This window comes from Callorhinus ursinus, unplaced genomic scaffold, assembly GCF_003265705.2.
Source record: "Callorhinus ursinus isolate GAN/ISIS: 27379988/994484 unplaced genomic scaffold, GSC_fseal_2.0 scaffold14, whole genome shotgun sequence".
In the NCBI taxonomy this organism is placed as follows: domain Eukaryota; kingdom Metazoa; phylum Chordata; class Mammalia; order Carnivora; family Otariidae; genus Callorhinus; species Callorhinus ursinus.
Window position 1 is genome coordinate 39,007,224 of NW_027397076.1, and position 17,303 is coordinate 39,024,526.

The 17,303-nt window shown below is 35.9% G+C and overlaps 1 protein-coding gene across 3 annotated transcripts in view; it reads right to left on the bottom strand.

Moving 5' to 3' along the window:
• LEMD3 (LEM domain containing 3) overlaps positions 1-17,303 on the bottom strand; it is a 78,399-nt gene that overhangs the window by 31,368 nt on the left and 29,728 nt on the right. For all 3 annotated transcript variants that reach the window (XR_003210349.2, XM_073900704.1, XM_025882801.2), the window contains exons 3-4: positions 15,620-15,686; positions 13,368-13,435 (exon numbers count right to left, since the gene is read on the bottom strand). Coding sequence is in view for 2 of the 3 variants with exons in the window: in XM_073900704.1 (XP_073756805.1) it covers positions 13,368-13,435; positions 15,620-15,686 (135 nt within the window). In the remaining variant the exon portion in view is untranslated. The remainder of the gene's footprint in view (positions 1-13,367; positions 13,436-15,619; positions 15,687-17,303) is intronic.

Sequence of the window (17,303 nt, forward strand, 5' to 3'; positions counted from 1 at the left end):
GAAACAAATAATACATTATATGTTCAAAAAAAAAAAAAAAGATAGTAGGAAGGGAAAAATGAAGGGGGGGGAATCGGAGGGGGAGATGAACCATGAAAGAGGGTTCTAGAAGGGAGGGCGGTGGGGGGATGGGTTAGCCTGATGATGGGGATTAAAGAGCACACGTACTGAATGGAACACTGGGTGTTATACGCAAACAATGAATCATGGAACACTACATCAAAAAAATACATAAATAGGAAAAAAAAGAAAAAAATTTGAAAGTGTAAGTTTTATGAAGCAAAACTAATCTTATGTGTAACTACCACCAGGATGTTTAGATGGTAAAGAGAACTATAAACTACCTTTTATCTTAACAAAAAAAAAAAAAAAAGTGTGGTCTTTCATCATTATTTTTAATATCAAAAAACTTGTAGCCAATATAAGTATTTAATAATTGACAAATGGTTTATACATGAGATCATTTCAAGGAAATACTATGCGCATTTAGAAATGATCATGAGAGGGACGCCTGGGTGGCTCAGTTGGTTAAGCATCTGCCTTCGGCTCAGATCATGATCCCAGGGGCCTGGGATCCAGTCCCCCATCAGGCTCCTCACTCAGCAGGGAGCCTGCTTCTCCCTCTGCTGCTCCCCCTGCTTGTGCACGCTCTCTCTCTGACAAATAAATAAAATCTTTAACAAAAAAAAAAAAAGGAAATGATCATGAGAGCTAAATAGCTATATGCTTAGAAAAGTAAAATATGTAATTTATATATAACTATAAAAATTTGCACTTACAAATGACTAAAAATTTTAAGATTTTACTTATTTGAGAGAGAGAGAGAGGAACAGCATAGAGGGAGAGGGAGAAGCAGACTCCCCAAGGAGCAGAGAACCCAATGCGGAGCTCGATTCCAGGACCACGAGATCATGATCTGAGCTCAAGACAGACACTTAACTGACTGTGCCACCCAGGCGCTCCATGACCAAAAAAACCTTTTAAGTGATTTTTTGTTTAGCCTTAACATTGCTTTAAAATGTTATGCAATAAAAGTATACAAGAATAATTTCAGGCAATTATGGTTTTGTTATAAAAATGCTATCAGAAATCATTTTGGGTATAACAAAAATCAAACAGAACTCATATTCATTTGCTCTAAAATTCCTCTGCTTCCAAAATCAAGAGAACTTCTGGTTATGTTGCATGGATCAGGATTAGATAAAGCACAAGCTATAGAGGGCTTTGAAAATCCACAAAACAAGATTAATATGGGTTATCCGTGGAGCTGGAAACACTGCACTCATTCCTCTTCGTAATGTATAGGGTTGGTTTTTTTTTTTAAGTTTTTATTTTAATTCCAGTTAGTTAACATACAGTGTAATATTAGTTTCAGGTATACAATATAATCATTCAACTCTTCCATACATCACCCAGTGCTCATCACAACAAGTGCACTCCTTAATCCCCGTCACCTACTTCACCCTTCCCGCAACCTCCCTCCTGGTAACCATCAGTTTGTTCTCTGTAGTTAAGAGTCCGTTTCTTGGTTTGCCTCTCTCTCTTTTTTCCCCTCTGTTCAGTTGTTTTGTTTCTTAATTCCACATATGAGTGAAAACATATGGTATTTGTCTGACTTATCTCGTTTGGCATTATACTCTATAGATCCATCATGTTGTTGCAAATGGCAAGATTTCATTCTTTTTATGGCTGAATAATATTCCATTATATACGTCTGTTATTATATATATATATATTCCATATCTTCTTTATCCATTTATCAACCAGTGGACACTTGGGCTGCTTCCACATCCTGGCTATTGTAAATAATGCTGCTATAAACATAGGGGTGCATGTACCCCTTTGAATTAATGTGTCTGTATTCTTTGGGTAAATAGTAGTGAGACAGCTGGATTATAGGACAGTTCTATTTTTAACTATTTTGAGGAAACTCCACACTATTTTCCACAGTGGCTGAACCAGTATGCATTCCACCTACAGTGCACAAGGGTTCCTTTTTCTCCATATCCTCGCCAACACTTGTTGTTTCTTGTGTTTTTGATTTTAGCCATTCTAACAGTTGTAAGGTAATATCTCATTGTAGTTCTGATTTGTATTTCCCTAATGATGAGTGATGTTAAACATTATTTCATGTGTCTGTTGATTATCTCGATGTCTTCTTTGGAGAAATGTCTGTTCATGTCTTCTGCCCATTTTTTAACTGGATTATCTGGTTTTGGGGTATTGAATCATTTAAGTTCTTTATATATTTTGGATACTAACCCTGTATTGAATATGTCATTTGCAAATATCTTTTCCCATTCTGTAGGTTGCTTTTTAGTTTTATTGTTTCCTTCATTGTGCATAAGCTTTTTACTTTGATGTAGTCCTAATAGTTTATGCTATGCTCATTGCAGGTGTACCTACCATCTGTCACCATATAATACCACTGTAATACCACTGACTTTATTCCCTAGGCTGTACTCCTCATCCCTATGACTTATTCATTTCATAATGGGAAGCCTGAACTTCCCACTTCCCTTCACTCATTCTGCCCACCCCCCAGCCCCCTCCCATAAGGCAAACATCACAGTTTGTTCTCTATATTTATAGGTCTCTTTCTGCATGTTTGTTCATTCGTTTGTTTTTTAGATCCCATGTATAAGTGAAATCATAAGACATGGATATTTTTAAAAATCAATGAAACATACATATTGTATTTACCTTTGTTCATATATATATGCTCTTCAGCTTCTATTACAATAATATGCAAGACATAATGACATTTTTGTGTTATTATAAAGAACTCTGAAGGCTAGACTATACATGTAAGTTTCAAATAATGTAAGAACAAATAAATTTCCAAATTTATTAGTTGTACATTTTAAATATAAAAATTTTAGAAGGCTAAAGATATTATAAATAGCATTACTGCCTTCATTAATTATCCTTAAAAATGTACATAATGGTTCATACTAACAAGGACGCCCACTCTAATAAGCTAAGTATGTAAAGGAACATTGAGCTTAAAACTTTTAGTTATAAAATAATAAGGGTAAGAAAAGAATATCTGTTGTTACTTTCTCATTTTGTTTTCCTTCTCCATGTTAATACCACCTAATATCCACTTACTATCTGGAATACAAAAGAACCATGGAATGTCCCTTTATGAATACACAAAATACAAAAAACAATTGATAATTTATTTAAAACCTCATTAAAGAATAGAGTATTAAGTTTGAAACAGACCATTACTTCCACAAATGTTCTACATAGTATACAGAATTCTATAGTATTATAAAATAGAATTTTTGAAGAAGTAAAAGTTGAATTTTTTTTTCTGGCTATGCTAATTAAACGGCTCATGCTAACATTATAGCATGCATAGCAGCTTCCTGATTTTAAGAGTGGAAAGTATTTTACTATTCATTTTTTTGTAGCCACCTAAAAAACTGTAAGGTAGGGGCAGGCCAACCTTTTCTGTAAAGAATCAAAGAGTAAATATTTCAGGTTTTGTAGAATTCTGGTCTCTGCCACATATATTCTAAGCAACCTTTAAAAATGTTGTAAAACCACAGCTACAAGGCCATACAAAAACAGGCCTAAGGGCTGTAGTTTGCCAGCCTTTAAGGACAGGCATACTTGCATCATAAAATGCCCATTTTCTAATCACTGATGACACAGATTTTTAAATCGTCTATCATGATTATTACTATTTACTTATAGGCAATAGCTCAGTCAACGTACTGCTGACTGCTTCATTTAAATCTAAATTCAAAGCGTATTTTCCCAAATCTTTAACAAATCTATTTTAACATAGTATGTGTGAACACACACACCCCCAAGATTCCCAATTCCAAATTTACCTTATTTGCAAAATAATTGGCAAAAACATGTATTTTTATTAAAACTCACATCAGGTGCTTTGAACTTAGATTACAGTTTCACAGCATAAAAATAATACTGCTTCATGTAAAAGATTCAGCTCATTAAATAAAGCTACAAAGCATTAGTAATAAGGGAAAGAAATGCTGATACAGGGAGAAGTCAAGTAAGGATTAAAAATCTATTGGATAGCTCACAAAATGGATAATATACACGGTAATAATAACTATGTGGCTTTCCAGTTAGGGAATATTCTGTTTAACTGTGACATGACATATGCTATACGTGTTACCTTTGAAATTAATTAAAATAGGACACACAAAAATCAATACAATAGTAAATATGATTTAATTCTTGATGATTCAGTGGGAACTTGATCTTTCACCTCCAGGAATAACGGAAAGAACATGGTCCTTAAACACACAGGCCTGCATCAGATCATGACTCCACTACTGACTAGCTATATGTACAACCTCAAGTGGAGACGAAAAAGTACGTCATCCATACAGATGTATCTACCTTGTTCAATTCTTCGGATCCTAACCCTCATTCAGGGTCAGTCTCTTGCTCACTCAAAAGATGGAGCTAGTGGTTATGAACCCAGTCCTTCCAACTAAGAGGCAGAACGGTATAGTGAGAAGAGCAAGCACTTTAATTCTATTCCCAGATCCAACACTTACTAGCTGGATGATGTAATCATTAAATCCCTCTGAGCTTTAGTTTCTTTATAAGGTGAGTTTGATACCACCTACCTTGCTGGGTCATTGTGAAGTAAGGGGTACTAAGAAAATCCTAAGATAAATTGTACTTGATAAATTATAATTATTTTTTTAAAGATTTGAGAGAGAGCATGGGGAGAGGAGCAGAGGCGGAAGGAGAGAGACAAGCAGACTCTGCGCTGAGCGCGGAGCTGGACGCAGGGCTTGATCTCACAACCCTGAGATCATGAACTGAGCTGAAACCAAGAATCGGCTGCTCAACTGACAGGGCCACCCAGGGGCCCCGATAAATTATAATAATTAAGAAATTTATCTATCATTCCATTTCTCAGAACATTTATTTTCCCACAAAGACAGAATTTTACTAACAGTGATTTGCATTCCAAGGTAGGCCATAAAAGCCTATCCGGCTCCATGATTTGGCACATTTGCAGCTATCTTCTTTCCTAGTATTTTCTTCACAAATCATAAACGTATTCGTTGTGTTGAAGTTTAAAAAGGTTTGAAAATAAACCAGAAAATGAACCACCATTCATTACATCATTTAGTTGGAAAGTTACCATACAAAGATTCCACCATTTAACTTAAAAACAAGTCTACCTCTTTTCATGAAAATTTAATGCTATGTCTTTCCTAAATGTTCCACCAGAGGGACCTCTTAACTTTTCACAAATCAAAACAAGCTTTCATTCTCAAAAATGATGAAAGTGACAAAAGTTCAAGAAAAACACGGGGGGGTTCAGAAAAAGGATTTAAATTATTTCAATTAATTGTTATGTTTATTTAAATTTCCTTTAAAGAGAAAGTAGGAGAAATAAAAGAACGGAATGTGAAGCATCAAATTCAAGAAAATAAAAAAAATTTTACTGAGGTTTACTTATTCACTCATTTTACTCCACCAAACATTTACTCATATTGTGCTTAAAATGCACTGGAAGTTGGGGAACAATTAGCTTACACTCACAGGAGTTCTGTGCATCCGCTGGCCCATTTACTCCTGAATGCAAAAACTTAATTATGCTGCTGGTGAAACCATAGTACAAATACATGAAAATGTACAACAGATCTCTCTCCAGAAGCAGGGAGCCTACAATATGTGTATTATCATCATGGTTTTTGACATCAGCTTTGTAGTAAGGTCCTTCCATATTTATGCTAGAACTTGCATAAAATAAAATAAACCATTAATTTTGGCTAGATTGTGCTAAAATGGTCATTCCAAATTAGAAAGTAATTTGGCAACATATATCAAAAGTATTAACAAAGGCTCATGCTCCTTAACAAGTAGTTTCCTTTCTAGAACTATTTCCTAAGGAAACAATCAGAAAATCAAATACTATATGCAAAGATTAGAGTGCTTTCGTAATACTGACAAACCACAAACCAATACAATGCAATACAATCATGTAAAGAAATATTACCCAGTGATAAAAAAGTTCAAAGACAAAATGCTCCTGATAATTTTAAGGAAAAAATAAACATTTGTAATATGAAATATTTATATTTATAGTGATACTAATTGTAGGAATGAAAACTAGAGAAAAATGAACCAAAAATGAGTGGTTAACTTCAGGTGGTGAATTTGAAATGCTTTTCTCCTTTCTTTTCCATTAGTTAAATGATGAGCATGAGTTAATGTTATATTGAAAAAAATAAACACTATTAAATACAGTAGTTAGAAGTTTTATCTAGACCTTAAAATTTTTTTATGAGGGAAAATTCCTGTTAAATGCTCTTTTTTTTAAGTAGCAGCCCAAAATACATCATTGGTGGTAACAAGCCATACCAGGTTTCACAGCATTTGAAAATACAAAGTAACTTCACTTAACTAATTCAGACTGGAACTAATCCAAAATCCTTTGTAAAAACTTATATTAGAAATTCTGTTGAATTAAAAAAAAAAGTAAAACCCAATCTAAAACATAAAATAATTCCAGAGAAAAGATATGAAAATCTTTTAAGACTGGAGTTCATTAATCTCAATTTTTTTTTAACTCGATACAGTTTCCAACTCATCTCATGCATGGATACATCCAATAACTCCTATGTTGCCAATCTTCAGTAGAAATAATCTCTCAGGGCGCCTGGGTGGCTCAGTCGGTTGGGCAGCTGCCTTCGGCTCAGGTCATGATCCTGGAGTCCCTGGATCGAGTCCCGCATCAGGCTCCCTGCCCAGCGGGGAGTCTGCTTCTCCCTCTGACCCTCCCCCCTCTCATGTGCTCTCTCTCTCTCTCTCTCTCATTCTCGCTCTCTCAAATAAATAAATAATAAAAAAAATAAAATCTTAAAAAACAATCTCTCATACCCTACAGCTGCCTGGCTTAGATTCTGACTTGTCCTAACCCCGGCTCTGTGTCCCTTCGTCTTACCCATCTTATTGCTGATCCACAGCTGCAACCACAGGAACCCCTGCCTCTTCCTCAGCTTTAGCTTAACTACTAATCAATCCCTATCCCACTCTAAGCTCTATCCCTGCCCTTTAGTCCTTTAAATGGAGTATTCAGGAGCTTTTAAGAGTCTCAGGATCGTGGGGTGGCTCAGTCACTAAGCATCTGCCTTCAACTCAGGTCATGATCCCAGGGTCCTGGGATCGAGCCCCGCGTCGGGCTCCCCGCTCCGTGGGAGGCCTGCTTCTCCCTCTCCCACTCCCCCACTTGTGTTCCTGCTCTCACTGTGTCTCTCTCTGTCAATTAAATAAAAGCCTAAAAAAAAAAAAAAGAGAGAGAGAATCAGGTTCTTCTGAAATGTAAATTAATCCTGTTCCAGGAATTCATGACCAACAATAACACATATCTGTGCCATTACCTCTCTAAGATATTTAATTAATAAAAAAAGAGAGAGAAGAGAGAGAAAGCAGGAAGGAAGCACTGCTTGGGATCAGTTTTTCCTACTGCTCGAAGTACAAACACTTTCAACTACCTCATAAGGAACTACTTGCTTGCTTCGTATTCCCACATGCTATGCTCTCCTCGAGGAATATTTTATTCTATGTGTTCTGTAGCCTACTCAATCCAATCCCTTCTTTGCTCCCACCCCCACAATCCATTTAGCAACTCTTCCATCTCTAAGACAGAGCCCCACAATCATAACTCCACCTAATTTAAGACCTTTCTGGATCCTGATTCTTTAGCTATCCAATCTATTAACTATTACACTCTGCAAAAAATTTGTTATCAGTGTTCTCATCTAGGTCAAAACTGAAAATGAAGACGAGAACAAGGTAGGTTGAGAAGACAAATCCTGTAGGATGTTATTATGAGTGACCCAGATTTAATTAATTAAGAAACACAGAAAAAGAACCAAATTTTATTGGAAAGCTACCATAAACATCAGGCACTGAGCACTTCAGTCTCCCAACCACTCTGAGAGGAATTAATAACAGTCCCACTTTCATACTAAGAAACAGGTACAGGAAAGTGAAAGAACTTTACCAAGACACACAGCTTTTATGTGGCAGTGCCAGAATGTGAATCCACATCTAATCTCCAACATATTAGACTGTCTTAACATCTTTTGGATATCTACATTAAGTAGATTAAGCTAATCTGAATTAAGTTAAAAACAGTCTACATTTCTCTTTTCTAACAAGCATGTCATGGGAAACTCATCACAACTTTGCTGAAAGCCTTAGAACTATACTATATTCTAGATTTTAAAAAAAGAAAGAGAGAAAGAGAGAGAGAGAGAGAGAGAGGCAGTGACATCAGTAAGACAACAGAATAGGAAGCCCCAGACCATCCTTTCCCCATGGAGACACAAATTCAACAATACACAGACCAATTCCCTTTGTAAGAAATCCAGAAACCATGGGGCGCCTGGATGGTTCAGTCATTAAGCGTCTGCCTTCAGCTCAGGTCATGATCCCAGGGTCCTGGGATCGAGCCCCACATCAGGCTCCCTGCTCAGCGGGAAACCTGCTTCTCCCTCTCCCACTTCCCCTGCTTGTGTTCCTGCTCTTGCTGTCTCTCTCTCTGTCAAATAAAAAATCTTAAAAAAAAAAAAAAATCCAGAAACCAGTTAAAAGGCTCCTGCAACCCAATCAAGTGTGAAACTAGTAACATGGAAGCCAGTAGGAAAATTGGTAGCACTTGCTCACCAGAGCCCCATCCTATGGCACAACGTGGTGCGACCAGAAGAGAATTCCCAACTCCTGGTTTATCCTTGAAGAGGGGAAGAAAAGACTGAACATAAGTCTAATGTTGAGACTTTCTGAGGGACTACCAGAAGGACTGGTTTCTGTCTTGCCTGAATCTAAGCACTGACGGGTAAAAGCACCAGCTTGGAGGCAGCTGAGAACAAAGGCAACAGTTTGAACTAGTACCTACTCACTCGCCATTGCCCTTCTCCACAGCTCAGTGAAGAATGAGTGGGAGAAAATCCCAAACTCCTGGCTTCTCCCTGAGGAAAGAAAGTGTTGAAGTATGTGTCCAATGTCCCAAGTTCTCAGGGAGCCACCAGAGGGTCTGGTTTCTGTATCACCTGTTTCAGAGCACTGAGGAGATCTGACATAGTCTAAACGCCTGGGGTTTGCTGAGAACAGAAAAGAGCAGGACAGCTTGCCGCAGCTCCAGGGGACCCACAGTAAAGCAGACAGACACCAGAGGGAGCAAGAGATTACAAGCTCCTGAAAAAAGAAACCTGCAAAACCTTTTTCGGTGGGAATTTGTACCCACAAATCCAAAGAAGATGCATCCACAGGAAAGGTTTGAGAGAACCCCAGAATCTCTATCTGAAGTCATTGGTGAAGGTCTTCCCCTGCACAAAGGCAGTCTCAAAAGGCTGGGAGATATGGCTGTGTCTTCAAATGCACAGATCCTGACAAAGTAACGAGGCACATGAAGGAAACAATAACACTGGGCCCAACTAAAGGAGCAAAATAAATCTACAAAAACTGACCCTAAAGGAACTAAGGTACATTAATTACCTGATAAAAACTTCAAAATAACTGTCATAAAGATGCTCAACAAGCCCAGGAAAACAACACATGAATGAGAATATCAATAAAGAGAAAAAAATAAAAACAACAAATTGTGGAGCTTAAGAATATAATAACTAAATTGAAAAATTCCCTAGATGGGTTCATAGCAAAGTTAATCAAGCAGTAGAAAGAATCAAGGTACTCAAAGAGAAATCAATTGAAATTATCCAGAGGAACAAAAAGAAAAAACAATGAAGAAAAGTGTGGGAAGCTTAAGGGTCTTATGGGACATTACCACTCAGACCAATATATGCATTATGGAAGTCCCAAAAGGAAAAGAGAGAAAAGAGCAAAAAAAGGCAGAAAACTTCCCAAATCTGGGGAAAGAAATGGAGATTCAGATTCAAGAAGCCCAAAAGCTTTTTATGGGATATAGCAAAAGTAGTACTAAGAGGGAAGTTTATAGTGATAAGCAGCTACATTAAAAAAGAAGACAGATCTCAAATAAACAACCTCAAGGAACTAGAAAAAGAATAAACTAAGTCCAAAGTTAACAAAAGGAAATATTAGAGTAAAAATAAATAAAACAGAGAATAGAAAAAAGAAGAGTTGGTTTTTTGAAAAGATCAGCAAAACTGAAAAGCCTCGAAAGAAAAAGAAAGAAAACTCAAAATCAGAAAGAAAAGAGAAGATATTAAGTCTGATGTTACAGAAATACAAACGATAAGAGACTACTACGAACAATTAATTGCCAACAAAGTGGATAACCTAGAGAAAAAATAAATTCCTGGAAATACATAACCTACCAAGACTGAATCACAAAGAAACAGAAACTCTGAACAAATCTATAACTGGTTAGGATTGAATCAGTAATCAAAAACCTCTCAAACAAGAAGAACCCAGGACTCAGTGGCTTCACTGGAGAATTCTACCAAACATCACTAATCCTTCTCAACTTCTTCCAAAAAATTGAAGAGAAGGGAACACTCTTTCACACTAATTTTATGAGGTCAACATGATTCTGATGGCAAAGCCAAACAAAAACACTATAAGAAATGAAATACAAATCAATGTCCTTGATGAATACAGATGCTAAAAATCCTCAACAAAAGTTAGCAAACAGAATTCAACAGCACATTAAGAGGATCATACATCTTAAATCATATCAAGTAGGATTTACTCCTGGAATTCAAGGATGGTCCAACATACAAAAAACCAGTCAGTACAATACAAATTAACAGAATGAGGATAAAAATCACATGTTCATCTCAACAGATGCGGAAAAAGCATTTGACAAAATCAATACTTCTGGGCGCCTGGGTGGTGGCTCAGTTGGTTGGGCGACTGCCTTCAGCTCAGGTCATGATCCTGGAGTCCCGGGATCGAGTCCCACATCGGGCTCCCTGCTCGGCAGGGAGTCTGCTTCTCCCTCTGACCCTCTTCCCTCTCGTGCTCTCTCTCTCTCATTCTCTCTCTCTCAAATAAATAAATAAAAATCTTTAAAAGAAAAATTTATAAAAAAAAAAAACAAAATCAATACTTCGTGATTAGAAACACGCAACAAAGTAGGAATAGAAGCAAATTACCTCAATACAATAAAGGCCACGTATGAAAAGCTCACAGCTAATATCATACTCAACAGTGAAAAACTAACAAAGTTTTTCCCTGGAAAATAGGAACAAGGCCAGGGTAAGGATGTCCACTGTTGTCATTTCTATTCAATACACAGTACTGGAAATCCTAGCTAGAGCAATTAGGTAAGATGAGGGAATAAAAGCATCCAAATTGGAAAGAAAAAAGAAAAATTATCTGCTTGCCGATGACATCTTATACCCTACAGATTACACATACACACACACAGACACATTCTCTCTGTCTCTCACTCACACAAAACTGTTAGAACTAATAAGCAAATTCAGCAAAGCTGCAGGATAAAAAAATAAGCATACAAAAAAGAGTTGCATTTTTATACACTAAAAATGAACACTCAGAAAAGGAAACTAAGAAAATCCCATTTATAATAGCATCAAAAAGAATACTTATAGAAAACTTTACTAAGGAAGTAAAAGACTTGTACACAGAAAACTACAAAACACTGCTAAAAGAAATTCAAGACACAAATAAATGGAAAGGCATCCCATGCTTATGGATTAAGACTTAATATTGTTAAAATGTCCATGCTAACCAAAGCGTTCTGTAGATTCAATGCAATCCCTATCAAAATCCCAACTGTATTTTCTCAGAAATTGAAAAATCAATCCTAAAATTTATATGGAGCCACAAAGGATTAGCCAAATAGACAAAACAGTTTTGGGCAAGAAGAACAAAGGTGGAGGCCTCACATTTCCAGACTTCAAAGCATATTACAAAGCTATAGTAATCAGAGCAGTATGGTACTGGCATAAATGCAGACATACAGACCAATGAAAGAAAATAAAGAAATTAACTCACACATAATACAATCGACTTATCTTCAACAAGGGTGCTAAGAACACACAATGGGAAAAGGACTGTCTCTTCAAAAACTGATGTTGAGAACACTGGATTTCCTCATGCAAATGAATGAAATTGGACCCTTATCTTACACTATACACAAAAATCAACTCAAAACAGATTAAAGACTTAAACCTAAGACATGAAAAGACAAAACTCCTAGAGGAAAAGCTTTATAACACTGGTCTTGGCAATGATTTTTGGGTTATGGCACAAAGCACAGGCAACAAAAACAACAGACAAGTGAAACTACATCAAACTAAACTGCTTCTGCAAACAAAGGAAAGAATCAACAGAGTGAAATGGTAACCTACAGAATGAGGGAAAATATTTGCAAGCCATATCCAAAATAAAGAAGGGACTTCTAGAACTCAATAACATAATCAAATAACCTGATTAAAAATGGGTTAAGTACTTGAATAAACATTTCTCCAAAGAAGACAAACAAATGTCTGATAGGCATAAGAAAAGATGCTCAACATCACTAATCACCAGAGAAATGCAAATCAAAACTACAGTGAGATATCACCTTACACGGGTGAGGACGGCCATTATTAAAAAAACAAAACAAAAAAGCAAGTGTTTTTGAGGAAGTGGAGAAAAAGGGACCCTTGGCAACTGTCGGTGGGAATGTAAAACAGTATAACCACTATGGAAACCCGCATGGACGTTCCTCAAAAAATTAAAGCTATCATATGCAATTCCACTTCTAGGTATTTACCCAAAAGAACTGAAAACAGGATCTAAAGGATATTTGCACTCCATGTTCACTGCAGCATTACTCACAATAGTGGAAACAACATAAACAACTATCTACAGGTCAATGGATAAACATAACGTGGTGGGTGGGTGGGTGTGTGCGCGCGTGCGTATGTCATATTATTCAGCCTTAAAAAAGAAAAAAAATCCTGCCCATCTTAACACCTAACACTGGTCCACCTTAATCTTCTGTACCCTTCCTTTCATATAGTATTTCCTAAAAGATTACATACAGTGGTTTAGAAAATTCATCTGCAAATTCTCTTAGTACCCTGAGATGACATTAATCTGGAATGGAAGATTTAAAATAAATGACAGTGGTTAGATGCTTACTTGCTCTCTTACATGCTACTTACCTATCTCAATTTCTTTCACACCAATGTTGTTTGTACCCTTTCCAAATTAATTCTATGAGAGAATGTTCTAAAACGAACTAAAACAAAACATGTTGAGTAATTCTGCTTTCTGTATCTGCTCACACTACACCAAACAACAGGCCCAAGCGTGTAACAGTACAATTAAAGAAATCAAATCCGTGGTACTTTTGTATAAGCTGTAATAATTTATATAAACTTTAAGAATATAGCTATCAAAATTCTAATTGTACTGCTTACTTTTAAATATGCAGCTGCCTCTTGGACAGAAAGTGTTCTCTGACTAGAACTGCCACATTCATGATCTCCTGGAAAGATTAGCATATTATTAATTTTGAATCAATACTATGTTAAAGAGAAGAAAATAAACATGATTAATTGAAATATTTTCAAATTACACAATTATAGGTTATATTATTCAATAAAGAAAGAAGATAAACACTATTTAATTTCCTATAAAAAATCCAGTAGGTAATATAAACAAACAATTATCTTTACATAAACCACAATCTTTAAATGCATTTCTAAATAGTCCAGATAGGAACATGTCTTCTATTTCCAACTAAATCGTTGCCCAGAGTAGGAGCCATGTCACACTGATGCCTAGCCACAGATCTTGGCACACAGAAGGCCCTCCAGAGATTCACTGTTTTTCAAGGGGGGGAATTCATTGCGGTAACTTACACATCTATTACTAAAGCTAATAATTCAAGGATTCAAATAAGTTTGAATTAAATTGTACACTCTGTGTATAAAGATACTGGCTATGCCTATCTTTAGCAAGGTGTGCGCATGCCTTAAAAATTATTATAACACAGATCAACAGGGAAATTAGATAGAAACTTCTAGCTATGATCTAGTTTCTACAAAGAAATGCAGTACATCCAAAACCACATTTTCCCTTTCTCGTAACTATTTATAAGAGAATCCAAAGCCTTTTCTTTCAGGTTATCTGTAGTTATTAGAAATCAATTTCCTTAAACTGAACTTCAATTGTAAGTTCTTCCTGCCTTGTTTCTCTTCAAATGATTTTTTTTTTAACATGAAAGTATAATAAATTCCTTGGCAAATTTTTCTATTATAAAAGTAGCCATATTCCTTTTATCAGCCTTGTGCAAGTAGTCAGATTTTAATGGTCATAGTCATAAAAAAGGAAGAAATACCTATTAAATAAACAAGTCTTCAAACTTTATAATGCATTCTCCAACATTCAGTTTCCACAAATCTACAGCAGAGGTCGGCAAACCACGGCCTATAGCCAAATTGGCCCTACCACTGATTTTTTTTATAAATGAAGTTTTATTCGAACACAGCCATACTCATTCATTTACGTATCATCTATGGCTGCTTTCATGCTATAATGGCAGAATTTATTAACTCTGACAGAAACAAGTCTAGTACACAAAGCCCAAAAAACTTACTATCTGGTCCCTTCACAGAAAAATGTTTGCTGACCCCTGCTCTAGAGGAAGGAATCTGTATCTTTTAAAAGTACCCCAGATTATGCTGATCTAGCACACTGCATAAAACAATGCTGTAGAGACAGCTATAGAAGTCTGTGATAGCAACATTAGGTATTCCTAGCGAGAGTATATACTTAACCGATTTCTGGGGACTACAGCATACCAAATAAATGTCATTAGCTTGCAGTATATGAATATGACAGTCAGTCAATGTAAAGAAGGCCTTTAGCGATATACACAGAATTATGAGCATAAAAAAACTGACCAGAGTTAAAGATGCCCCCTGCCCAAAAAAACAAAGACTGATATGAGGATGGGGAACTATAAGGATCCTAAATGCCTCCATTCAACCAAAAAGCTTCCATATTTACCTTCTACCAGTATTCTGATTTCCACAAAAAGATCTGCTACATACAAAAGTTTAGAAAACTACATTCTTCTTTTCTGTAACTTCTTTAACAAGAAGAAAATCCAAAATCTCTTCTTTTAGATTATATGTGAAATTAAGAATAAAAAGAGCTAAGGTAATAAGCAGATAAGCTGCTACTACAGCTTATAGATGTTAAAAGGCTTACTAAGAGCAGAATATGAAGAAAATGCAAAGAATCAGTAGAAAAAATTCTAGAATATATTTACTTTATCCCAGGAAATGATACCTAATCAACCAGCAAAGGAAAATCTACACTTTTATATTTAATCTAGGGTTTTAGTTAATTTACTGCTTACCCAAATCCAACTGATATGTAAGCTTTCAAAATTTCTTGTTACTATTAATGCAATAAGGAAATCTGATTGACTTTAGAATGATATATATTTCATCTAATACATATGGGCAGGCAGGAAAAAGGCCCTGACTAAATATATCTATAAAAATAAAAACTACTCTGTATAGGTAACAAAAACTTCTAAAGAGAAAATCTGCAAACATAACACATGACTTGGGAAAACTCCTTCTACTGATACAGCATGCTACATATACAAATTAATTTTCAAAACACTTTTAGACACTATGAATGTTAAAACAATTACCTGCAAGCTGTGTCAATCGATCATGAAGCTTGTATAAAGTGTTCATCATAAGATTTTTCTTACTTCCCTAAAATTAAAAGAAATTATAAAATATCCGATTCAAAAACATGTACCAAATCTTACTAAAAAAAAAAAAAAACAACAGTAAATAATTTAAAATCAAAGAAGCTACATAATCCGAAGACAAACTCACATTTAAGCAATGGCTACCATGTTTTTTAAAAAACCTTAATCTAAGAATCTAAATCATCACTCTAAACATTTTACTTTCTTGAGGATTGACTGGGAAATTGGCACTAAGGTTAGTGCTAAAAAAAAGGTCTTCTGTACAACAAACTCCCCCAACCGCCAAAGCAATGCTCCCAATCCTCCTTTACACAATGCATACTTATACATATTGTTCTTATGAGACTTTAAGGCTGCCCTTCATGTTTTGTCTTAATCTGATTCAACCACATAATAAGGGAATGAGTACTGACACTTTGATCCTCAACCTCTCCTAGGTCCCCAAAGTGGTCTTCTATAAATTTATGAACCATTAAAGCAAAACAAACATTTAATGAGTATCTAGTAATAGGAGCTAAGAACTATTCTCAGCAAAGCAAGAGGCCCAGTAAACAAGATGGTTCCTGCTCCCAAGGGCAAAAAACATACTTAAGTGCTAGAGCTGCAAACAAAATATAATGTAAATACAGAAAAGAGAGGTAAGGGAAGATCCATTTATGGAAGAGAGAATATTTGAGTTGGACTTCACAAGAACAGAACTGACTAGTATTATAGGCAGAAGAAACAGCATGAGCAAAGGCATAAAGGCACTGGTTATGTTTCTTACATAAACAGTCACCTACTTTGATTCAGCACACTACTGGAAAAATAGTTTAGAACCAACTGCTAGGAACCAAGACAGAGAGTTTGACTTCATTCTAAAAATTTAGGAGGAGGAAAATAAAACAGACTTGTGCATCAGGAATAGTACTCTGAACATAAGAAAGAAAACCAGAGAGGAGACCATTGCAATGTCTAAGCTCCCTGCCAAATAGTTGAAGGCAATGAGACCCACAATTTCAGAGCAATCACAATTAAGAGGGACCAACACAAGCAATGGAGGAGTGTAAGTTAGGAGAGGAGGTAAGCTTATCACACTATTTGGAATTAATTCATGATTCACTGAGGGAGCTGTATCTTTATTATTTCCATTCTTCCTGATGTGTCAAACAAAACAGAAATACTGGATAAAAATGACTGGGATATAAAAAGTTGGGAAATTAACATTTATATGTCTAATGACATGCAACTTCATCCCTTTATTTTCATGCTGTTAAAGGCTCCACTACCCAAACCACCAGAGTCCGTGGTTTTACGGGAGATGGCTGATAGAGATCAAGTGACATTCTTTCAGCCGACGACTTGCCTTCCAACACTTAGCTTTGTTTCCCCCCTCAACACTATCTCAAGCAGATTCTGAATCAAGCCAGACCTTCTCTTCGTGTAAGCTTAAAAATCCAAACTGTAAGCATCAAACATCAAAAAGTAACTGCTGGGGCTGAAAGCCAGATTCTGAAAGCCATGCATTTGTGATATATGAAACCACAAAATCATTTTTAATAAATATGTTCAATATAATAGGATGAGAAAGAGTTCTGTAAAGCTTGTGGACTCGATACATAAAAGCAAGGTAAATCTG